Consider the following 26,323-nt stretch of genomic DNA (forward strand, 5'->3'; position numbering starts at 1 on the left):
TAAAGAAATATATTTATTTTAAAGAAATAGCATAGGATAGGAAGGTATCATTCATGCAAAGCCTCCTTGCCTTGTAGGTATAGAAAGCATAGTTACAAAGTATTCATTTCAGGCAAGCTATTAGATAAACATAACAAAACCTAAACGCACTATCTAACACATCCCCTAGCTACTCACACAGTGATGGGATTTGCAGTTCGTGTTGAGTTCTCGGATGCAAGGAGCTGGCCCTCATGGCCTAGCTCCACTTGCATCACTTTTGCCTGCCTCCGTACAAGCACACAGCTGGTTTCCCCAAACAAACACAAAGATGGAGAACAAAGGAAGCATGGTCCTACAGGGTATGTAAAGTCTTCTCCTGGAACCTTCTTGAAAAGGCCGCTCTGGCACTGCTGATTGGCCAGGCAAGCCTTACGTCAGCTATGATGTAGCTGCTCATTAGCATGTGATGTTAGCATGTACCTCCCCCCCAGATTAACCCTTTGTGGTTCAGGGGAAGTCCCCAAATGACTGGAGGGCCCAGTCATTACAAGCTCCTTGCTGTGATATTGTTCTACTTGCAGGGAATCAGGTATCTTGATTTTGTTTTTTAAAATGAACAAGGGCACACTAAAAATAGCACTTCCCATATGCAGTGTGAAGTTGATAGTGCATTTTATTATCTTAGGCTCTGGAACGCAATTTTCTCCTCCTTCTGTTACATGAGAAGATTCAGCCCTAACATATGTAAGTAGTGCCCTCATCAGAGCCTAAATCCAGTTGCTAGTACCAATTTACAATAAATCCAGTAGAAAAATGGGATTTATTCACTGTTGTTCAGCAATTGATTAAATGGATGAACTCTAGCTGGGACTAGCAGTTGAACATTCAAGGAAGGTAACATCACAATAAAAACAGTATTAAAATTCAGTCCCACTGCTTATTGATCTGATGTCATCTTTGCTTGTATATGAACAGGGCTCTGACATTGATTGGGATGATCTTTGGGATCAATTTGAAGAAAGAAAGTACCTGAGTGCCCGGAAGTGGAAGGGTGGAGAGGACCCATACCGACTCTATGCCTTCAACCAGCGGGAGAGTGAGAGGATACCCAGTGACCGTGCCATTCGTGACACTAGACATCACAGGTTTTATCTTCTTTTTGTCTATTTGTATACCACAGAATATATTATTAATTTTCACATGCACCTATGTATGATCTCTCTCTCTCACACACACACACACACACACACGCACACACACACACACACACTGACTTTTCATTAATTATGATATTGCAGTTAAAACTCTCCACATTCTGAGGGCAGGAATGGGATATCTGTGGCTATTTATATGTTAATTACTATTACTGGTTCAATATCCCTTATCCCTTATACTCCGAAATTGTCCACATTGGTGGACGAGATAGTGGCACCTTTGCTTTCTGATGGTTCAGTGTAAACAAACTTTGTTTCATCCACAACATTATTAAAAATACTGTGTATCAAATTGCCTTCAGGCTCTGTGTATAAGGCGTATATTGAACATAAATGGATTTCATGTTTAGACTTGGGTTCCATCTCCAAGATATCTCATTATCTAGATGGAAATATTCCAAAATCTCAAAAAATCCAAATCCAAACTACCTCTGGACCCCAGCATTGCAGATAAGAGAGACTCAGCCTGTATTTGAATTAGCCCTTACAATAAATCATGCTTGCAGGAGCTGGTAAGCATAAGAATTCATCAACATCTTTCCAGCCCTGTCTATCATGGCACATGGAGTGCCATGTGATTATTCTTCTGACGTGGTACAAGAGTTTAAAGCCTTTTATGAATAATACATAATGTGTCCGCTATTATGTGCGATAATGTGTAATTATCACTGTTTTTATTGTATTTACTTTGTTGTAATCCCATCTTGATCCGCAGGGAGAGGAGGGAAATATAAATTATTATTATTATTATTATTATTATTATTATTATTATTATTATTACTTCATGATGCCAAAAGTGTTATTTAGTAAATACTGCATTAATTCTTTTATTTTATATATTTATCTAATACTTTTTAGGAGAAAAAACTTTCTTAAAGGAACCTTACTATAATCTATAAATGAAACAAAAATTGAAAGAGCTGCCAGGGGTTGTGGGGATAGGAAGATACTCTGTTTGAATGAAGAGTTACTTATGCCTGACAGAAGTTGTGGTTCTTTGGGAGAAAGAAGAGAAGCAATAGAACTACAATAATCTGTGGGAACAAACTCTACAAGAAACACAGGGAAGGGTTTTCTCAGCAGTTGAGTAGTTCATCACCTATTATTATTATATTATGCTTTATTTATATAGTGCTATAAATTTACACAGGTTGCTGTTTGGAGTAAATCTGAAAACAGGCAATTGACCAGTCTGGGGGCTTGAGCTTTGGAGACCACAAAAAGAGGTTGGGGCTGCAGTTGACCTATAGGTCATGATTTCCCTTCCCCTTATCTAAATATTCTGAATGACTGTGCCACAGACTAATGGGCCATGCCACTAACAGGGGTGAAGCACCCCTGTTATTAAGTGCCACCCTAGAACTAGTTTGAAAAGTAAGTGTTGTTGACATAGTTGGAAAATATAAGCACAGTGCTATCAGAACTGGAAAAATCGTTTCTTGAGTATCCCTTGTCTAAGAAAACCCTGTGACATTCATGGGGTCACCGAAAGTATACAGGTGAGGTGAAGGCACACAGACACATACATAAATGGAAAATTGCCAAGGAAGCCTAGCACAGTTCCATTTGACTTGAAATGATGAAACTTCTTTTTATAAAATCAGGGCACTCATAAGAAATTTGAAAGGGAAAGGGAAAAAATTGTGAACAGTGCTTATATCATCTGAGATACAGAAGAGGTAAAAAGTGACCCAAAAGATCGACCTTCTATCACAGGAAACCAAGTCTGAAAATGAATAAATAAATTAGAAGTCCCTACACCTGTTTCTCTGTAAAAAGCACTGCTTGCCCCTCCCTCTGAAACCTTAATGTAACAATCCAGGCAGGAGCCAATCTATATTAGATAATGTTGAATCAGTGCTTAACTGCGAGTACTGCTGAGATTTTCATTTGCTTTCAGACTGTAGCCAGATGCTCTTTCCTCGGGAGGGAGGTTGACAGCCCTGATGGGTGTCAGTTAATGGCTAAGAAGAGAGCATGTCATTCCTGGAGAGAAATAACAAATGGAATATTTACCATCTGCCCAGTTGAAGGCAGAAGTAGATTTAGTTTCAGCCACCATTTTGATCTGAAATCTGTACTCCAGGGCACTTACTTTGTGTGCATGTGTTGGTCTTGCTGGTAGTTCTGCCATGGATAGAACAATTGCCATGGATAGAGAAAGAGATGGACAGCACTTGGATGTAACATGGGCTAATTCTATCTGCTTCTTTTTTCCCTTCAAACATTAATAGGGCTTTGATTTATTGAAGATGTCAGACTCATACATGTCCAGCATCAACAGCCAAGTAGTTGAGCAAGTATCTATGGAAGGAGGAGAGTTTTGAAAAAACAGCAGACATCTGGTAGGTTTGACTGGAGGAGGTAGAAAGGCATTTGCAACGAGAAGAGAGGCAAAGAAATTCCAGTGGGAAATGCAGCTGTCACTGGACAGCTGTTTGGGGAGATTCGGCAGATACACTCTAGCTCCACAGCTCACTTTCCAAACAGAGTACACCGATGAGTCTCAATAGAGGAGGGGCTGTGGTGAGCATCTTTGACTGCTGAGCTCTCTGATAGGTTAATGGAAACTGTTAGCTGCAGAACAGATATTGGAAGTGGGGAGAGTTTCTGAACTCCAATAGGAGGGTCAGTGGCAGCTTGCCCTAACAGGCGTTAATGCAGTGAACATGCAAAACTCTTCTGAGTTTTGATGCTAATGGCATCGATCCATCTTTCCCCATCTGTATTTATCCCAGTATTTTGACCGAATGTTGCATTTTTTCTCAAACAACCATAATGGGATCAATCTTTCTTACCATATATAGCCCATCAGTAAGCAATCTCCATCTTAGCAATGCTCAGCCTTTTGGCTGGTGGAAGAATTCTAGAAATTGTAATCCAAAAAGGACTCATGCATGTTGGTTGTATAAGAACTACAGGGTCCAGGACTCTCTTGGATAGGAGCTATAGAGGTGTCTGGCTTTAATATAGAATTGAGCTTGAAGTCTTGCCTGTTCCTTTTATATTGCCATGTACCTGCTTGCCTGTGCTAGTAGACTAAGGTAAAGGCATACTCGTAAGGCATTTTGCTTATCTTGGTTATTTTTATCCCACTGTTGAAAGAAGTTTCTCAACAAAAGAAAACCATCTCTTTTTGCTTTCAAATACAATAAGGAAATTAAAAACAATAAACCAGCCTATAAAGTCAATACTCCATAAGATAAATAAAACCAAGCACCATAAGAACAGCACTAAGGTGAGAGAGCAACTAAAATCAATGAAGTTTTTTTAGATTGCTTTAAAAATATTTAATAAAATAAATAAATAAATAAATATTTTTATTCCGCCCCTCTGTGTATCACAACCAGGGTGGCTTACAAGATTTAAAGTCAAACAAAAAATCCCATCGACAGCCTACCATAGTAGAAACACAGTGCAGCAAATAATAAAATAGCAAATAAGGAAATCAAACTGTATAAATCAGCCAGACAACAAGAAAGCTAAAAGCCTACCAGTGCAAGCTGGTCAAGTTTGCTCTGACATATTATCAAGATTGGAGCAAGATGTATCTCCCAAGGGAGGAATTTCCCTAGGTTAGGCATGTCACACACTTTCCCATCTCATACTCTCAAAAAGCAGCAGGGTCTGACAGAGATCAAGCTGAACTCTTCCTAAAATCCAAGGTGCCTAAACTGAGACTGTTATAATGTGGACATATCATGAGAAGACTTAACTCACTAGAAAAGACAATAATATTTGAAAAGGTAGAAGGCAGTAGGAAAATTACAGATGGATAGACTCAATAGGAAGTGATGGCCTTGAGTCTGCAAGACCTGAGCAAGGCTGTTGATGACAGAGTGACTTGGAGATCTTTCATTCATAGGGTCACCATAAGTCAAAGTTGACTTTATGTCAGTTAACAAGAAATGCAAGAGATCTACTCCAGATGTTTAAAGAGACTAATGTTAATAGGAGGAATCCTAGGGATATTCTGCTTAGGTATTAAAACAATAAAGCTTGACTACAAAAGGAGGGCTAATTTCTTGGCTTCCTCTTTTGCAACTCCCAACAAACCAAATTAAAAAAAAAACCAGAAATAACAACTGGATCATTACTGTGTTAGAGAACTGTGGAGCTCTTACTTTAACACTTGCTCATGGTGTACAAATGTGCAGATATGTCCTTGTCCCCTGCACAGCCCCAAGACTTGGAAACGTAGACTCCTAAAATCTTCTAGTGGGATACATCTGGGAGTAATTTTGGTCCGGTACAGACAGGTAAAATGTGGCGTGGCAGCAGCATCAGTAGGGTTAGGGAGCACACACCATGCACACGCTCTCTAACCCTAGTACATACTGGCGGCAGCAAAATGGTGGTGCCCTGTCTACACGTGTGTCGCCATTACATGACAGATGCATAGAATTCACACGCCGCACTGCACTTGTGACGGGCGTCACAAGTGTGGCGCAAAAAGAACTCGCTTTTTGCGGGTTCTTTTCCTGCCGGCAGGAAGCTGCGTGGTTTGTCCGTTGCATTCCCTCTCCCCCAGTGGAAAAACTAGGCACCAGCAACTGCCCTTTTTGGGCGTTCTGTACCAGGCTGTAGTTTTTAAAATGAATTAAGTCAATTTAAATTGGTCTATAACTTGCAGTACAATCTTCAAACACTAGGTGGCAGATGTCCCTAACTTGACAAAGAAAAAGCTGCTTTTGTATCCATTTCTGCAGAAGGCCTTTAGGCATTTCTGCATGAGCCAAAATGACAGTAGGAAGTATAGTATACAGGCTCCAGCCCGGTCCTGCCGCCAATTGCCACCCCTGCCGCAACTTGGGCGCCACTCCGGGCACCCGCGGGGGCCTCGCTGCCATCCTCCTCCTCCACCGCGCATGGCCGCGCAGAGGAGGCGGAGGAAGAGGAGGGCAGCAAGGTCTGGGGTGGAGGAGGCGAACGTGGAGGCGGTACCACCTTCCCCGCCTCCCCATGGCCTCCAGCTTCCCTCTCGGCCTCCGTGGAAGGCAGCCTCCGCGGAGGATGAGAGAGAGTGCGCGGGGCCGCCAGCTTCCATCTCGGCCTCCATGGAGGGCAGCCTCCGTGGAGGCCGAGAAGGAGCATGCCGGGCCGCCGGCTTCCCTCTCGGCCTCCGTGGAGGGCAGCCTCCGCATAGGCCAAGAAGGAGCGTGCAGGGCCGGGAAAGAGGGGAGGCTTCCAGTGCTGGCGCCCCCCACCAGCTCTTTCCCGGCCTCTGACGGGGCCTGGGCCCCTCAGAGGCCGGGAAAGAGGGGAGGCTTCCAGCGCTGGCGCCCCCCACCGGCTCTTTCCCAGCCTCTGACGTGGCCTGGGCCCCTCAAGGGCCGGGAAAGAGGGGAGGCCTCCAGCACTGGCGCCCCACGCCGGCTCTTTCCCCACCTATGATGTGGCCTGGGCCCCTCAGGGGCTGGGAAAGAGGGGGAGGCCTCCAGCGCTGGTGCCCCCCACTGGCTCTTTCCCGGCCTCTGATGGCACCTGGGGCCCCGTCAGGGGCCGGGAAAGAGGGGGAGGCCTCCAGCGCTGGCCCACCCCTGGAGGGTGGAAGCTCCGCCCCAGGTGTGAGGCCCCGCTCCCGGAGGGTGGAAGCTCCACCCTCCCAGCTTCGCCCCCCCCCCCCCAGTTATCTGAGGGACAGCAACCCGGCCCCTGGCTCAAAAAGGTTGCCTACCCCTGATCTATGTGATTGCTGTTGCTTCTCTCTTTAGTCCCCCCCACCTCAGCATCTATGCAAACAGAGAGAGGCTGAAATCCTTTTAAATAGCAAGGGGACTAAGTGAGTGAGCAGAGGAAAAGCCAAATGATAAAGAAAGATAGTTTAGCAAGAAGGAAAAAGAGTGGAGGTAGGACTAGACTAGAAAGAGCTGAAAGGAATAGAGTGCAATCCGCCCTTCGTATCTGTGCGCTTACTATCCACAGATTCAATCATTCGCAGATTGCAAGCCCACATTCTCTCCAATGGTGGCATGTTCATGTGGCAGCACCGCCATTAGGGACAGCCCTCATTGTCCCCAGTGGTGACACATGCATGTAGCCATGTCACCATTAAGGGCAAGTCCCATTGTCCCTAATGGAAGCATGGCCTTGTGCACATGCCATTACTGGGGACAAGGGGCGCTGTCCCTAATGGTGCCACCAATGGGGGAAATGCAGACTCGAGCATCTGCAGATTTTGGTATCTGCAGGGGGGAGGATCTGGAATGGATCCCCCATAGATACCAAGGTGCAGAGAGAATGATCACTTGACTGTATGTGTGACAGAAGAGAAAGGGCACTTGGTGGATAAGGATAAAGAATGAATGATTCTATGACAGAAATATGTGGGTAGTTTTGGAAATAATATTTAAAAACATTTCAAAAATGTTTATACATATTTTTGTACTTATATAGATTTTTATTTTTAACAGGGGGAATAAGTTTGGGGAATGAGGAGGTTGAGGGAATAAGTTAGGTTTTTTAGGTTTGTAAATTAGTATGGCAGCAGTTTGCTTTAAATGGTATGTGTGTTACTGAATGTTTTGTTTTTTGTTTGATTTGTATGCTTTTTGTTTTAAAATTAATAAAAATGATGGGGGAGGGAGAGACAAATGGATGGAATATGTGTTTTTCAAGTGTCAAGAAACCCTGATGAGAAGAGTCCTGGAAGGATGAGAATATTCACAGTTTGGGATTTATTTTGTGTAAAATTTGCACTTGTTTGTTTTCACAGAAAACAGGATTTCCTGCCCAGCAGATGATGTTTTTATGCAGAATTATTTCCTGCAAAGAAAATGCTGTTTTTTATGCAAAACAATTGTTACAAATTTTGTGCAGAATAAGTCCCAGATTGTGAATAGTCTCTGAAAACAGTGTGATTTTACTTTTGAGAAGAAATGTACTGAAGAATTACATACCTATAGAAGATTAGGTTGGTGGGTGAGGCGACAAGGTTTCCTACCATGGTAAGTGAGGCAAGTAAGGGGAGCTAGGGATTTCTTACTCATACAAAGCTGGATAATGCTCTCTCTCTTTTCCCCTTTTCCTCTCTGTGACTCCAGAGATAATCCAGAAAAATTTCCCCCATTGCCTAAATGTTATTCCACTCTTTTTGGAATAAAAGTGGTTAAGGTTCATGAGATTTTTAGACAGGATTTATTTTTTCAGTTTCTGCCATTCTCTCATTTATCCTAGGGAATTTTCCTTTCTTAAAAAAGGCAACAAAATGCAAAAGAAAGGTAGCAAGGAACTTCTGAACTTCAGTTATGAGTAATGGTAACCCACTTCTTAAACACAGAAGCTTCTTAATACTTTTAAAAAATAAATGTTCAAGCTCAGTTAGTGTTCAAGCTCAGTTGGTCATAGAATCATAGAGTTGGAAGAGACCACATCCAGTCCAACCCCCTGCCATGCATCCCTGACAGATGGTCATCCAGCCTCTGTTTAAAGACCTCTAAGGAAGGAGACTCCACTAACTCCGAGGGAGTGTATTCCACTGTCAAACAACCCTTACTGTCAGGAGGTTCCTCCTAATGTTGAGGTGGAATATCTTTTCCTGTAGTTTGCATCCATTGTTCTTGATCCTGTTCTCTGGATCAGCAGAAAACAAGCTTGCTCCCTCCTCAATATGACATCCCTTCAAATATTTAAACAGAGCTATCATATCACCTCTTTACCTTCTCTTCTACAGACTAAATAAATAAAACATAATAATAATAATAATAATAATAATAATAATAATAATAATAATAATAATAATCCCCAGCTCCCTAAGTCGTTTCTCACAGGACATGGTTTACAGACCCTTCACCATTTTAGTCGCCCTCCTTTGGACACTCTCCAGTTTCTCAACATTCTTTTTGAATTGTGGTGCACAATATTCCAGGTGGGACTTGACCAGAGCAGAATAGAGTGGCACTATTAGTTCCTTTGATCTAGACACTATACGTTTATTAATGCAGCCTAAAATTGCATTGGCCTTTTTAGTTGCCACATCGTACTGTTGACTCATGTTCAACTTATGGCCTACTTGGACTCCTAGATCCCTTTCACATGTAATCTCATTCATCCAGGTGTCCCCCATCCTATATCTGTGCATTTTATTTTTTCGCCCTAAGTGCTGTACCTTACATTTCTCCATGCTGAATTTCATTTTGTTAACTTTGGCCTGGCTTTCTAGTCTATTCACATCATTTTGAATTTTGATCCTGTCCTCTGTGGTATTAGCTATCCCTCCTAATTTGATGTCATCTGCAAATTTGATAAGTATGCCCTCAGTTCTGTCATCCAAATCGTTGATAAAGATGTTGAATATCACTGGGCCCAGGACAGAGCCCTGTGGGACCCCACTGGTCACTTCTCTCCAGGATGAAAGGAAGCCATTGTTGAGCACCCTTTTTGTTCGGGCGGTCAACCGATTACAAATCCATGTAACAGTTATCTTCTCTAGCCCACATTTTGCTAGCTTGTATGCAAGAATGTCATGAGAACCTTGTCAAAGGCCTTACTGAAATCAAGATATACTATATCCAAAGGATTCCCTTCATCTACCAAGCTCGTAGATTTTATCAAAAAAAGAGATAAGATTTGTCTGGTATGATTTGTTCCTCTCAAGTTCTCTAACAGAGCCTGGTGGTGCAGTGGTTAAATGCCTGTACAGCAGCCATTCACTCAAAACCACAAGGTTGCGAGTTCAAGACCAGCAAAAGGACCCAAGCTCGACTCAGGCTTGCATCCTTCCGAGGTCGCTAAAATGAGAACCCAGACTGTTGGGGGCAAATTAGCTTACTTGATAATTAGCTTGCTTGCTGTTCACCGCTATGATCTTTGGAATAGTGGTATATAAATAAAACAAATTATTATTATTATTATTATTAACAGTTTTTAAAAGAAGCAAACTGCTCATAGAGAAAAAAAGAAATGAAATGAAATCTTTTCACAGATGGAGCAAATGGATGAAGGATCACAAACATGCATGAACAATCATTTTTACAATAACTGAAATAGATAACCAAACAAGTAACCCAAACACTCCTTTGTTCCAAACTAGCATTTTAAAATCATATTTATTATTTTAGTGACTGGAATGGAAAATGGATAGCCAAGTGGCAATCCACAAATTATACAGAATGGTTCAAACTAATTTCCATAGCATCCTTGTGAGGATGCAAAATTATTTCATAGCACTGGAAAGAGTGATCATTGCAATGGCAGATTAAATTAAATGTGGATAAATGTGGTGAGACTACAGTAATTTAAACTGATGGTGCTCTAAACTGGCTGTTACCTTGGAGGGACTGTTAACTTTGGATCTTGAATTTTCTGTGGCCAGTTTGCTGAACATATCCCCTTACCACTAATCAGCTGTCACCATGGCAAACAGAATGTAAGGAAACAATAGGAAAAAGATAGTGAATTATGAAGGATATTACATTTGGCAAACCTTGAGAACTTGGACAGTAGCAGAAAGCAATCCAGACACCAACCCACTGCATTAATGTTTGCAGATTGCACACAGAGGAAGCAGTGAAAGACCTAGTAAAATGATTGCAAATTGCATGGCAGCAAAATTTAGTGGATTGTAATCAGGTATCTTCTGGTGTTTGGAAGTATTGCACATTGTGTGTGGTAAATTTGGAAGTATAGTCAACCCTTCATATCTATGGATTTTTTAAGTATTGATATTATAGTTTATTTCTATAGCACTGTAAATGATTTTGTACCCACAGCTTGATTTTTTTTAAATCCAAAAAAGCAAACCTTGATTTTACCATTTTATATTAGGGACCCCAGTTTACTACACCATCATGTATAATGGGATTTGAACATCCACAGATTTTGGTATCCATGGGAGCTCCTGTAACAAAATCCCAGTGGGTACAGACTGTTATCATGCCAATTCTCATAGCGACTTCCAAGAATGAGTCCAAAAATACATGCAGTTGTGATGGTCCATTTGTGTATGTTGATCCTTTAGATTTTACATTCCACCTAGATTAGCTCACCCAGGTCTATAATGTTACTAGGAAAATCCATTTCTCCCTTAGCTATTGTGAGGATTACAACTAAAATCAGAGGGAACAGGGAAGCCAAAGAGGGATCATGGATGATATAACCATCCTTGCTAATCAGAAAAAACCCATGCTTCAATCCTGGAGCCCCTAGCTGTGCTACAACACTACCTTCCAGCTGTTCTCCTCATAGTTTTTCCCTCAGGCAGTATGGATTACCATCTCATTTTGGAAAGTAATTCCTGCTTGGATGTAGTTGCTGGTTGGCTCAGGAAACAGGTCTTTCAAGCTGGCTGCAGATCATCCTCACCTGTCTTTCCTGGCTGAGTAAATTACCCAGAGACAGGATTATTTCAGGCTTCTGGGAGAGAAAATGGGTTATTGTCCTGAGCTGGAACCCACATGTTGTTTCTGTGAAAGAGGTTGTTCTTCCTCTTTTCTTAACATCCAGCCCTCTCTCCCTTTCCATTTAATTTCCTTAATCTTCCAGCTGCTCTTATAGTCTTTTTAATCAGCTAGAGTTTTGGAGGGATTGCAAACAAGAGTTGGGATGGCATAAGACTGGAAGAGAAATAGATTTTGGAAGAATAATTTGAAAACTTAATTCCGATTTTATGTTCTTCTGCACCTAATTTTGAACATTAGTAATAGTAAATCTTGCCAAATGTGAGAACATTAAATTCATTACCAGTTAAGGGCTGGGATTGAAATCTGAATTTAGATTTTGCTTTGGTAACTGCCTCACTTACATTGTGACATCTCACCAGCTTTGCACCTTGTTAATGTAGAGCAAGGAGGATAATTACTTTGGGGTCTAGCAAAGACCATTCATGAACTGGGGGAGCCCATTGATCTGAGGACATGGCATTGGTTGTTCTAGCACATTCTGAAATATGGCTTCCAATAAAATAATTTGTATGTTGTGTCTAAGTTGGTCGCCTATCCTAGATCAATTTTGATAGAACTCCAATATTCCATATACTACTGTACCATTCAGTACTTGAGCAGCTGTCTTCTGCCAATTGATTACTGCATGCATTGTGGCAGACACAGGTAAATTCATAGCTATCTATACTGTGAACTCCCCTTTTTTTGGTAATGAGTATAATTATGTTTCCAAAAGTAACATGCAGTGGGTCCTTGCCTCACGTGGGGGATCCGTTCCGGACCCCCCCTGCGTAAGGCAAATTCCGCTTATGCTCAAGCCCCATTCATTTGAATGGGGCTCGTGCGTGGCGGTGTGGTGGCGCGGGAGTGTGCAGGGCGCCACGGATGCGTGCCCTATTCATTTGAATGGAACGTAACGCCCCTTGCACCCTGCACGCTCCCCACGGCTTGAGTGCATATGCTCAAGTCCGCGTAAAGCATGCCTGCGTATAATGTGGGTGCACTGTAATGATTAATAATAGAATTAGCTGCTTTGCCCTATCAATTAAAATATTCTAGTTATTTTTAAAGTTCATAGAATCATAGAATCGTAGAGTTAGAAGAGACCACAAGGGCCATCCAGTCCAACCCCCTGCCATTCAGGAAATCTTAGTCAAAGCATACCAGACAGATGGCCATCCAGCCTCTGCTTAAAGACCTCCAAAGAACGAGACTCCACTACACTCTGAGTTGTTTTTAATGACATTTTTATATACAGTTAAAGAATTTCCCCCCTAGGTTTTATGTCATACTCTCTCAAGCAATCAGTGGTGTTTGAATGTTGAGTGAACAGTATAAAGTTGGCTGTTAATATATATGGCTTTGATTTTTGCAAATTTGATTATTTGTGGGTTTGATTAATATGCTGTCTCTATGAATCTCTAGATCCTCCAGCTCAACTCTGCCAGAAGTTGACTATAGAGTTGTGCTGGAAAACCCAGAAGCTCATAGAGAAAACACTTCTCTAGGCATTTGTAGTTCCTCCAGCATGATTCTATGACCAAATTCTGGCAGGTGTTGACCACAGAGTTGCACTGGAGGATCTGAACTTTCCTAGAGACATGTTCTCTTGGGTAAGAAGAATTGTGATTTTTTATTTGCATTTTTTTCACATTCACTGGGGTCCTTCACCTCTAAGCCCAGGAAATGTGGAGGGTCCACTGTACATGTATTGGGGTGAAGCAGAGAAGAGATACAACAGTCAGTGATGTCACTGAATTGCACAAGCTGTTAAATATTGTATTTTAAGACAGGTTTCCCCAACCTGGCATTAGATATGTTGGTTTATTTATTTATTTATTTATTTATTTATTTATTGCCTTTCTCCCAAATGGAACACAAATTGCTACCATTTCCAATCTTACTACCTCCAACAGGCAATCAGATTGGGAAATTTGAATTCATCTGAAATGGGCCATGTGAAGGAAGGTAATTTAAAATCCAGAAGGAGAACTTTTGAATGATGCCAACCAAACTATTGTATCCTATGTTGTCCCTCAGTTCTATAATTTTTAACGCTAATGTCAATGATTAACATAACACAGCATATTGAAAATTTCTACCACTTTAGAAAATGTAAACTGATTAAGATTTAGCTCAGTAATACTTTATGAAATGAGTTACTCCTTTTCTATTAATGTTCTGTTTTCTATTCTTTAAGATAAGATTTTAGGGTATCACAGTATAAGACAGATATTAATTTTATTAACCAGGTAGTAATCTATCTTGCAATCCAAAAGTGATTATACTAGGTGTTGAACGAGCCCCAGCAAAATGCCAGAATTCAACATGCCCAACTCCAAATTACTAGGAAAAGTCATATGTCAATTTGGAAATACAGAGGAAATCCAAACTGGATATAAGTTACTGCATATATGGCTGCTGTTCTCAGATTTGAATTGCAATGTTTATGATGCAGGCAACCTTCTGAAGTTATACATTACCATTTCCATGGTCTACCATTAGCAGAAGCACTTTGTTAAGCTTTAGAAGATGGCTCTGAATTTTTATTTTGACTGCAGTCACTTCTTTTGCCATATGTCCTGGGTTTTCTTGCTGCTATATTAGTCACATTCTGCCTCATTAATAATGTCTTGCTTCCCCTATTCCAATGGCCACACTGTTGACCAGAAAAAGCTAGTTTTTCTGCCTCCCATGTGCATGAAGAGCCTTCTACGCCACTGGAGCTGTCACGTGGAAGCAGCAGCTTCCGCCATCACCACTTCACTTGCTTCCCGACCTAAATCCACCATTGCAATTAGGCATTTCTATTTATTGCTGAAATCTGTGTGTGCATACACAAGATCAGGTGAGGAGAAGGTGCAGAAGAGAACCTTCTAAGTGCAAAGAAGTAGTCATCTTAGTCTCTTGTAGCATAAAAAGGAGGAAGGAAGGGGGAGGAGAAAAAAGAAATGTGACTGTACCTTTAAAACCAACTGGTTTTTATTTTTGCATGAGTTATTGTGGATATGAACTCACTTCTTCAGATACAGCACTGAATGGTATTAAGGACACATATTTCCAATATAATACATTTAGGTGACTTAAAAGTGGCAAATTGGCTGCCCCTAGAAGTCTAATGGCTTTTCAGGGAAATAAGCTTGCATGGAACTATCCCAGTATAGGTCTTTCCAAAAACCGCTTTTGTGCAGCTACTTCTTTGTTCTTACCATTACTATCTCTTAGAAATATAGAAAATATTATATTTGACTGTCTTTTGAATTCTGTGCTAATAAAATGCACACTCAGAAAATCAAAGTATCACTTGCAGCCAAATTATGCTGTAAATCAGCACTCTGTTCCTCCTATCTCTGTGTGTATGTATGTGATGTCTGGAATAAAGTCATATACTCCAGCTTGGCAGGTTGGAAATATAACAGTGAGTGGGATGAATTGCCCACAGATTTAAAAAAAAAATCTTTGTGATTGCTTTTGGGTTTCTGCCATCTGCAGCAGACACCTCCCAATGAATTCAGACATGCCAGTGTTCCACGGCTTTGTTGCGCCATATGCTAGACTTGGTGACCTCCACCTTCCAAATGGTCCATTGATTTTATAGATATACAGTTGCTGCCACTATTGCTAATTTCTGCTGGTGACATGCTGGTCTTGGCTCGGCAGTTCTTATAAATGAGGGAGAAGAGCAAAGGAGATGAAAAGGGGAAGATTAAAAAAAAAAGAAACAGGAAAATGAAATCTACATATTTCAGGGAATGCTCTCCAAGAGGTTGATATTTCAATGTCATTATTTATAGTTCTTATCGATGATATAGCATTTTCCATGCATAATTCAATTTACAATGTGAACATATGTCACCTCCTTATACTGAATGAAGCCTAGTGCTTTATCTATTCTGGCAGTGCTCATTCTGACTTACAGTGTCTCTCCCTAATTTTAGGAAGAGCTCTACTAGATCAGTTCTACTAGATTGGGGTATGGTTCAGGGCAGGATCCAATCTCTTCTGACCTCACGTTGGTCAAATAATGTCATAGGACTGAAATATGCTCAGTTCACAGATGCAGAGTTGGCTAGAGCCGATAAAAGGCCCTCCTTCCATCCCATTTGCCACTGTTGTGTCAGAGGGAGAGAACAAGCAGGCACAGTGCCAACTTGTCTAGGCCCAGAAAGTACATGAAAGACCCTTACTCCCTCCATCCCAACTTACACTGCCCTGGCACTGGAATGAAAGAAGAAGCTGGCATAACTTCAGCATGCCTAGGCCCAGAAGCAGATGAAAGGCCCTCCCCTTATCCCAAGTGTCACTGCCTTAGCACTGCAGGGAAAAAAGAAGTGGGCACAGTTCCACCATGCCTAAGCCCAGAGTTGATGAAACCCCTCCTTGACCTGGCTGTGGAAGAACAAAAGAAGAGGCAGTATCAGCTGGATTTAATCACCTCCCACACTGCTATCCTCTTTTCCTTTTGTGTCATGTCTTAGATTGTAAGCCTAAGAGCAAGGAACTGTTTTGGAGTTATTTTATTTGTAAAGTGGAATGTACAGTAATGAGACTATATAAATTGATGATGATGATGATGATGATGATGATGATGATGATGATGATTATGATGATGATTCTCGCTCAAGTGTGAGGAAAGTGTGGCCTACGGGCAGTGTGCAGCCCAAGGGCCACTCTCTGCTGTTGCTAGCCCAGTGTCTAATTGATGCTGTGACCCTAAAGGGCAGATTTTAAGAGGCTATTTATGTGCATACTGCATCTTTCAGTTTCTTAGAGTTTACCAGCATCAAGCCTATACTTCCTTCCTTTCTTCTGTTCATTTCTGGACTGAGTAGGATTTTATTTTTATTTTTTGGCCTCTGTACATATTTGTCATGTGAGGCAGGTTTTGTTGCCTACTCATATTTTTCCTGTGCTGAGGAGAAGCAATTCATGTGGATGTGCCAGCTTGAATCAGGTTATTTTGTTCATGTAGGCCAGGCATCTATCTGCTTACCATATAGGGACAATTTTAAAGGAATATCCTGAACATCCTGAAATGTCTTTATGGATAAATGACAGTTCTCAAGGTTTGCTGATCTGGGATGTGGAACCTGTGCAATCACCTCTGGGGCCTGAAGCATCACTAGGAGAGGTGCAGAGGGGTGGGCCCACCCCATCCTAAGGGGGATACACCAATGTTCCTCAAACATCTGTTTTTTGGGAGAAACGAGCTCTGGAAGTAACCTGTGTCTCTTGGAAATGCTGAAAAGATGGTGTAAGTGGTGCAAGACGCAATGGGAGTAGAAAGGCCCAGGTTTTTTAAAAAATAAATTTTTAGTTTTTTAAAAAATGTATTTTTAAATTATTTTAAAATTTTCATCAAAACCATCACATCTTACCAAATTTTCATTCTGAACATGTGAAACTATGTACAAGTAAATACATTTAGGCTGTGCATATGATATTGTGATTTAAAGTCATAGTTTTAATTTTGCTATTTGTTTATGTAACAACAATTGCCATTACATTCATATGGGAATTATAATCTGTGAGTAAAATTAGTACAAAAACCATTACTAAGGATTCTGTATTGTGTGCTCTGGTCAATGGGGGTGTGTGACACCATGAGTTATTGCACTGGGTGATGCCAACCCAAGTGATGTCACCATCTGCAGCTACATTCTCACCTACTCAGACTTCTGAGACCCTGGAGTGAGATGACTTTTAACGTCCTCTTTCTACACTTGAGAAGCAGTGGTTTGGGGGAAAGGATGTGATACACACACACACACACAATTTTTGAAAGGATCATTATTTTCCAGTATACTAGCCACTAGCCAAAAAAGTCACATCTTCAAGCTCTAATTATAACCTCTCACTCTCAGCATAGCAGATTTCTGGATGCTTTGAGTTAGCATCCTGCAAAGCTTCTGGACCTTGGGGACTTGAGGGCCTCTCAAACACTTTTGGGTCAAGAAGAACTAACAAAAATGCAAAAAACCCAAAAATAACCAAACCATATATGTGTTTGAAAATTGTGTATTTTAAAAGGTTAAGCAGCACAGGCATGTGTGTGTGCACATATACGCACACCCACACCCACACCCAACCTATTTAAAAAGCAAATGGACACTACTGGGGACTTCCAGGAGGAAATCTTTGCCCTCTTTTTTTTTTCCAGAAAAGGAGCAAGTCTGGAGAGGTCAGGGGCCAGAATAACAGCCGAGCCAGCATATGCAGCCTCAGGCCATTGCTTTGCTTACCCTTGATTTAAAGAAAAGGGGCCTTAGTTTAACCAAGTATTATTTTTCTTTATGTTTGGGTTTGGGCTCAACTGCCTCATAGCCAGAAGAACAAACTCTCATAACTTTGGCTGCTATGAAGATAATTGAAAGCAATTAGATTTAAGCGCAATGAGCCTTTGCTTCATACAGTCTCCACAATCTGTATTGATTTCTCAGATTGCCTTGTTTTCCTTCTCCATATTTAGTTAACTTTCTTATGTCTGTCAAAATAAACCTGCTCAGAGACAGAGGGCTAAGTCACAATAAGGTTGTGTGTGTTTCTGCTGAGGGAAATGAGGGATACCTTATATAAAAGGTCACAATGAGACTCTGGCATCCTTCTGGGGAAAAAGCAGATAACATTAGCAAAAGCTTTCAGAAGGAAAAGATACAAAACTGACCATCCCTTGGATGCTAAAGTATATTGCTAGTGTTGTGCTTGTTTTGTATTCACATGGCCAATGGTTCATTTTTGATTCCTCTCTAAGTGGGTTTTCTCTAGCAGGCAATGTAAAGGTAACTAGATTTGGAGGGAAAAGGCAAGGCAATGAGAGAAAAAGCAGAGAATTTATTGGCAAGGAGTGACGTTCAAATCTAATTGCTTCCACTTATCCCCCCAAAGAGGTGTTTTTTTTTTTTTTTTGAAGGGTCAGTCACAGGAAGGACAGCAATGAAAACGTGACAGTTTTATAATGTGATTCTGCTTCAAAGCGTGCGAGCATTTTTCCACCCCTTTGGAAGCGTCTGAACTGTCAGGCCTGCAAATTCTTCTTTCAATCCAGGGCTCAAATGGGTTCCATTTTGGTTCAGGCATGACTGCCAGCAATATAAATAAACATATTAAGCTAAAGCTCACACTCTATAAGATGTCATCATTATATTTAGCAAGTCCTATTACATCTGAGCATGTTTTTTTTGTGAGGTATTACCCTGTTGGTTTAATTATCACCCCTTAAATGGTGAAATGCAAGAAATGAAACATTAAGGTCTATTCAACAGACATTTGGGAGGTTACAGATGGCTAAAAGCATTAATTGAGTTTTTGTATTTCCTTTAGAAGGTACAAAATTTGATTCATTCAGTTTTGCTGATGGCTTTTTTTTAGAGGAGACTTGAAATGACGTGTTGTTGTTGTGTACCTTCAAGTCATTTCCAACTTATGGTGATCCCAAGGTAAAAATATTGTGGGGGTTTCTTTGCAAGATTTGTTCAGAGGGGGTTTGCCATGGCCTTCCTCTGGGGCTGAGAGAGAGTGATTAGGCCAAGGTCACCCAGTGGATTTCCATGACCAGGTTCGCATTCATGCTGGTCTCCAGCATGCAAGGGGACCTTGAAGCACCTTTGAGACTATGTAGAAGAAGCTGTAGTATAAGTTATTATAGACTTGTACATGCATCTGAGGAAGTAGATGCATGGAGTACAATGATGCCCAGGAAGTCTGTATCAATAACTATGGAAATGCAAAATGTGTGGGTATAGTGATGAAGTGACAAGTTCAGCTTTAACCGTTTTTGAGGGACAAAGGCAAGAGAGAAGATCTTGCCTGTGGCCTAGGTGGATGGGTATGAAATGATGGGGGGGGGGAGTCTTGGAATGTGGTGTGGGCAGGCTGGGAACTGGCTAAGAGTGTCCAGTGTTATAAAATGTGTAATGTGCCCGGTCCTCAAGGTTTTAGGGATTATCGCACGGGAAAACAGGCACAGGTTACATGCAGTTTGTATCTGTCTCTGACGGATCTTACCGCACTGCCACATGCCCAGGAAATAGGTAGCCTATATGTAACCTGGACTTCTCCAGCAGTTTTTCAAGACTGGGAAAATCCCATTCTTGAAAAGTTGCCAGAGAAGCTCAGGTTGCATATGGGCTGCCTACTGCCTGGCCATAGGGCAGTGCAGTAAGAACTGTTGGAGACAGATACAAACCACACGTAACCCGCACCAGTTTTCCTGTGCTATACTCTCCTTAGTCCAGTGGCTCAAGCTGTTACACCACATTGATTCCTGTGCTGTACAATAATTAAAATATATTAACTTTCAAATAGATACAGATGACAAACAATATATTAAAATTACACATTCTTCCAAATTAAAGGTTGTGAGGAATAAATAACGCATATATATGTGTCCAGTTCTGGGCACCACAGTTCAAAAAGGATATTGACAAGCTGGAGCATGTCCAGAGGAGGGTGACCAAAGTGGTGAAGACCCTAGAAACCATGCCCTTATGAGGAGAGACTTAGGGAGCTGAGTATGTTTAGCATGGAGTAGAGAAGGTTAAGAGGTAATATGATAGTCCTGTTTCAGTATTTGAATGGGTGTCATACTGAGGATGGAGCAAGCTTGTTTTCTGCTGTTCCAGACACTAGAACATAGAACAATGAATGCAAGCTCCAGGAACAGGGATTCCACCTCAACATTGGAGGAATGTTTTGACAGTAAGAGCTGTTTGACAGTGGAACACACTCCCTCAGAGTGTAGTGGAGTCTCCGTCTTTGGAGTTTTTGAACAGAGGCTGGATGGCCATCTGTCGGGGATGTTTTGATTGTGAGTTTCTGCATGGCAGGGATTTGGAGTGGATGGCCCTTGTGGTCTCTTCCAACTCTGTGATTCTATGATTCTATACACACACAGAGAGAGAGAGAGAGAGAGACAGAAACAGAGACAGACAGAGACAGAGACAGAAGGAGAACAAGCCAATAATGTATCATCAAATGCTTGGAAGTAGAGAGATGTCTTAACTAGATACCAAAAAGATAATAATATTGGTACCAGAGAAGGAGAATTTAAAGACTGGAGGGTGAGGGCAAGAGAGACAACAATTCTTGAGAGCAATTTCCAAATCCTGGAGGAGCTATTAAGACGAGAGCCTCAGATGTTGATCTTGTGGTACAGGCAGGTTCATAATCGGCAAAAATCGTGGAACTGGGGTCCTGAGTAGGGTTCTTAGGCCTTTGGGCCTACATGTAGTCCCTGTTTTTCTCTGTTCTGTTCTGTTCTGTTGTTTAAGCTTTGAAGTAGTTCTCCATTGTTTTTTATAAGTAGTTCTCCATTGTTTTTTTATGTATGTGTGTGAATGATATGATGTTGTCGGACCACTTGTTGTTCATCTTCTGAATATTAATTACTCTGCTTATGATATATACTGCATGACTGTTTCTCATGTTCTCAAATGAATCTGATGTTTGATGTTGCTCATTCCCAGGTGAATGGCCCCAGAAGTGGATCCTCAAAGAACTATTGCTGGGCTTTATATTGTTGCTGATTATGTAAATGTTAGTGCCACCTTTCATGTTTTTTGTTATAAACAACTGTTTTCTGCAAGCCAATGCCAATAATACCCAGCTGACAGCAGTCTTCTATTGTTCTCCCTCTCTTAATCTGTGATCCAAGCTGTCTCAGTAGTCTCTGGGCAACTAAGAGTCTTCACGGTTGTGTTGACTAAATAGGATATCATAGAATCATAGAGTTGGAAGAGACTGAAAGGGCCATTCAATCCAACCCCCTGCCATGCAGGAAATCTAAATCAAAGCATCCCTGACAGATGGCCATCCAGCCTCTGTTTAAAGACCTCTAAGGAAGGAGACTCCACCACACTCCAAGGGAGTTTGTTCCACTGTCGAACAGCCCTTACTGTCAGGAAGGTCCTCCTAATGTTGAGGTGGAATCTTTTCCTGGAGCTTGCATCCATTGCTCCAGGTTCTAGTCTCTTGAGCAGCAGAAAACAAGCTACCTCCCTCCTCAATATGACATCCCTTCAAGTATTTAAACAGAGCTATCATATCACCTCTTAACCTTCTCTTCTCCAGGCTAAACATCCCCAGCTCCCTAAGTCCTTCCTCATAGGACATGGTTTCCAGACCTTTCACCATTTTAGTTGCCTTCCTTTGGACACGCTCCAGTTTCTCAACATCCTTTTTAAACTGTGGTGCCCAGAATTGGACACAATATTCTAGGTGGGGCCTGACCAGAGCAGAATAGAGCAGGACTATTACTTCCCTTGATCTAGACATTGTACTGCTATTGATGCAGCCTAAAATCGCATTGGCCTTGTTAGCTGCCGCATCACACTGTTGACTCATGTTCAACTTGTGGTCTACTTGGACTCCCAGATCCCTTTCACATGTAATCTTGTTCAGCCAGTTGTCACCCATCCTATATCTGTTCATTTCATTTTTCTGCCCTAAGTGCAGTGCCTTACATTTCTCTGTGTTGAATTTCATTTTGTTAGCTTTGGCCCAGCTTTCTAGTCTATTCAGGTCATTTTGAATGTTGATCCTGTCCTCTGCGGTATTAGCTACTCCTCCTAATTTGGTGTCATCTGCAAATTTGATAAGTATGCCCCCAATTCTGTCATCCAGGTCATTGATAAAGATGTTGAATAATAATAATAATAATAATAATAATAATAATAATAATAATAATACAGTGGGCCCTCGCCTTACGCGGGGATCCGTTCCAGATCCCACCACGTAAGGCGAATTCCACCTATGCTTGTGCACGGCGGCGCGCGGGGCGCAACAGGTGCGCGCGCCCATTCAATTGAATGGGATGCACTGTCCCTTCCGCCCCGTGCGTGCCCCGCAGCTTGAGCGCACATGCTCAAGCCACGTAAGGCGCGCCTGTGTATGACACGGGCACGCTGTAATAAATAAATAAAATTTATTTATGTTTCCCTGCCTCTCCTGGTGGATCGAAGTGGGGTTACAGACTAAATAAAAACACAGAGTGTTTACATAAAAATTCAATTAAAAGCAGCTAAAAACAATAAAATATCCAACATCATAGAATAACAATAGTATCATACAATAACAAGGCAGGGATCATACACAGACAGGGCATGTCATTCATATCAGGGGGGTATTCATATCAGGTGGGGTATGCTCAGCTAAAAGGCTCGGTTTTAACCGCTTTTCTAAATGTCTCTAGTGAAGTCGCCAAGTGGATCTCCTCAGGAAGACTGTTCCAGAGTCTTGGAGCTGTTGTTGAAAATGCTCTTTGTGAAGTAGCAACATACTTAGAGGTTGCTATCTCTGATTACCTGATGCTCGTAAGAGTGCGAGGCAGATTATATAGGGAGATGCGGTCCCGTAGGTAACTCGGGCCCAAGCCATGTAGGGCTTTATAGGTAATAACCAACACCTTGTACTGTGCCCGGAAGCAAATAGGGAGCCAGTGAAGATCTTTTCAGATAGGTGTAATATGGTCGAACTTTGATGAACCGTTGACCAATCTGGCTGCCATATTTTGCACTAACTGAAGCTTCCGAGCTTGGTACAAGGGTAGCCCCATGTAAAGCGCATTACAGAAATCTAGACGAGAGGTTACCAGAGCGTGTACCACCATTTCAAGTCCCCTTCGGTCTAGGTAGGGTCGCAGTTGGCGTATCAATCGAAGTTGATAGCAAGCACTTCTGGCCGTCGCATCTACCTGAGATGTCAATTGCAGGGCCCAGGACAGAATAGCACTGGGCCCAGGACAGAACCCTGTGGGACCCCACTGGTCAACTCTCTCCAGGATGAAAAGGAGCCATTTTTTATTACCCTTTGGATTCGGCTGGTCAACCAGTTACAAATCCATGTAACAGTTACATTGTCTAGCCCACATTTCACTAGCTTGTTTGCAATAATGTCATGGGGAATCCTGTCACAAGCCTTACTGAAATCAAGATATACTATATCCACAGCATTCCCTTCATCTAAGAAGCTGGTAATTTTATCAAAAAAAGGAGATTAGATTTGTGTGGTATGACTTCTTTCTCTGAAACCCATGTTGACTTTTTGTGATTATGGAATTGCTTTCTAGATGATTTGGTATGTGATGGAAATAAATACAGGGAAACTTCTTCAGCTGATAGATGTAAAATTATGAGATGAAAGAAAATTGGGTTCATTTGAATATACAGCAGGTTGTTAGACCGAAGGAGGAAGTACTGTTTTGAAGATACCACAATACACCTTTCATTGCTAGGAATATTTCATGGTTCATAAACTTTCCTTGCTACGTAGTCATAATCTATTCCACCACCATCGCCACCACCACTACTGCCAATGTTAGTACCATAATTTTAATTTTATTTTAATACTGTTTTTTGAATAACAATTAGAGTATAGAGCATACGACATGAATAGAGTCTCTCTTAAGCACTTAGGAAGGCAGGAGCAGGTGAGTCTTTATAAAGCAGCAAGGAAAGGAAAGCATTTTTTTTAAATGTTAGAAGTCAATATCCAGATGGGGCAGTTCCAGAAGTCAGGAAACCATGTTGGCACCCATGACTGACACATTTATTGTCATCACTGCCTGTTGATACTTGTGGCACGCTTTGACCATAGTTTTGTGAACTTTGACCATAGTCTTGACTTATTTTTGACTGCATTAGAGATGTGAAAGCCTAAGAAAAAATGTGGTTGATCCTAAGAGTCTTCTTTTTTAAATAGAAAGCAAAAAGTACATATATCCAGCACAGAAACCTTTCCACCTATTTGTCTGAAATGCAGCAGGATCCATGTGCAGTACTCAGAAGGGACAACTGTGCCCACAAATGCCTTCCAAATTCTGGTGTGTTTTTTTTTAAAAAATAAAAGTCTGTAAAATACTTTCATTATTTCCTTATGTTAGTCGACAAGGAGACCTTTAGCTTCATAGCTCCTTTTGAGAGGATGGTGCCTGAGAGATCAGACATATGGGTGCGGAGGGACATGGCTGTCCAAAAGAAGGCTTTAAAGTTTGTTGTTATTATTGTTAACTTTATGTACCATCTCCCCCCCCCCCCCCAAAAATAAACCTGCAATTCAGTTCAACTGAGAAATTAAAATGAATACAATAGTATTGAAACATATAAAAGGTCAATATAAAAATGGATTTAAATTGTCAATAACATTAAGCCCTTTAAAATATACAGTTAAAATAAAACCAGTTTAAAAACATATAATTCAATAAAGTAAAACACCCCAATAAAGCCCTTTCTAGTTTTCAAAAACCTGAGAAGGGAAAAAATTGCCAACCATCTGGCAGACAGAAAAGAAAGGGTCCATTCCATTATCCCTAGGAAGGGAATTCTACAACCTAGGGCAGCCACTAAGAAGGCCTTTCTCATGTCCCCTTCAGACATGCCTGTGAAAGTGGTGGGACTGAGAGAATTCGTTAGGGAGGGATGGGTTTTGTAAGCCCACAAGTAACTTTTCCAAGCTCTGACCTTCATGTTACACAAAAGAAACAATCCTGCCACTGGCACTGGCACACGCAGTGGGGCCGTTTTATCCACTGGGATTTGGTTCCAGGATCCCCCATGGATAACAAAATCTGTGCATGCTGAAGTTCTATTAAATATAATGGCAGAGCAAAATGGTGTCTCTTATATAAAATGGAAAATCAAGGTTTGCTGTTTAGAATTTACCCTGCTTTTGAATATTTTCAAGCCATGGATGCTTGAATCTGTGGATAAAAAAGTTTGTGGATAAGGAGAGCCGACTATCTAATGTAATGAGATGGACTCCATGCACTTGTTCACTTTGATGATTGGGACCAAGTACAAGAGAATAAGAGTAACTTCCTCTGCAGTTACTATAACTGTGAAATTCAAGTGGTCACATCTTAATAGAGGTGATTTGCCCAGTATTTCATTCATCCACACTTCCATAGAGCAGTGGTGAGAGGGACCTTTTATCCAGAGGCACTAGCCTCCCATAAACAATTGTCCTGCGTTGTTCCAGGAAAGCACTGTAATTGCTTGCATTGAAAAGTAACATTCAGAAAGGACTTCAGGTATTATAAAAGCTATTTTTCCGAATTCACTTTAGCAGTTGAAAACAGCAAGCCATGATTGCACCAAATGACCTTGCAGTTTCTTATGAGTTATCAGAAGGAAAGAACCAAAGACCTTAGTAATTTGCATCTTAAGATGGCCATCTAAAGATTATATCTCCCAATGACATTTTTAGTGAACTGGTGCCATTATCATGATGATCATCATCATGATCATCATCTCCTTTCATGATAATTTTCCTTTCATTCTCTAGACTATTTCAGAAATCTACACATTGAAAATGTGTTAATTCAGTTCATGGGGGACGGGAGGTGGAGGATCATTCTAATAAAATATATGAAGAAAAGTTTCAGTCAAATACAAACAGGAGTAAATGTACATATAATTGTTTACAGCATTTATGGCATATACCTTCAGTAGATGTGCAAATAAATAAACTTGCTTTCTATTTGATTTAGCCCACATTAAGGATAAGACATTAGTGGGCTTAAAAACTGCCAAATAACAATGGCACATTGGTCCCTTGATTTGTTTGTTTTCATGAAAAGTGTGGGATATATAAATCTTATTTCTTTGTTTGTAAGAGAAAACAAACAAATGGGATTTATATAGCCCACCCTTTCCCCATTCAGGGAGTCAAGGTAGACAGTAAAATTTAAAACAGTTACAGCTAAAATATTTCAATAATATGAAAGTTAAATGAAACTATCAATATAATTAAAAG

General features: G+C 41.1%; 1 protein-coding gene across 1 annotated transcript in view; it reads left to right on the forward strand.

The window, feature by feature from the left end:
• Positions 1-26,323, forward strand: part of LOC149310684 (polypeptide N-acetylgalactosaminyltransferase 14-like) — a 332,296-nt gene that overhangs the window by 155,343 nt on the left and 150,630 nt on the right. The window contains exon 2 of the mRNA XM_089529534.1: positions 958-1,127. Coding sequence (XP_089385660.1) covers positions 958-1,127 — 170 coding nt within the window. The remainder of the gene's footprint in view (positions 1-957; positions 1,128-26,323) is intronic.

Source organism: Sceloporus occidentalis, unplaced genomic scaffold (genome assembly GCF_023333645.1).
Source record: "Sceloporus occidentalis isolate IW3139 unplaced genomic scaffold, rSceOcc1.0.p SCAF_6, whole genome shotgun sequence".
In the NCBI taxonomy this organism is placed as follows: Eukaryota; Metazoa; Chordata; class Lepidosauria; order Squamata; family Phrynosomatidae; genus Sceloporus; species Sceloporus occidentalis.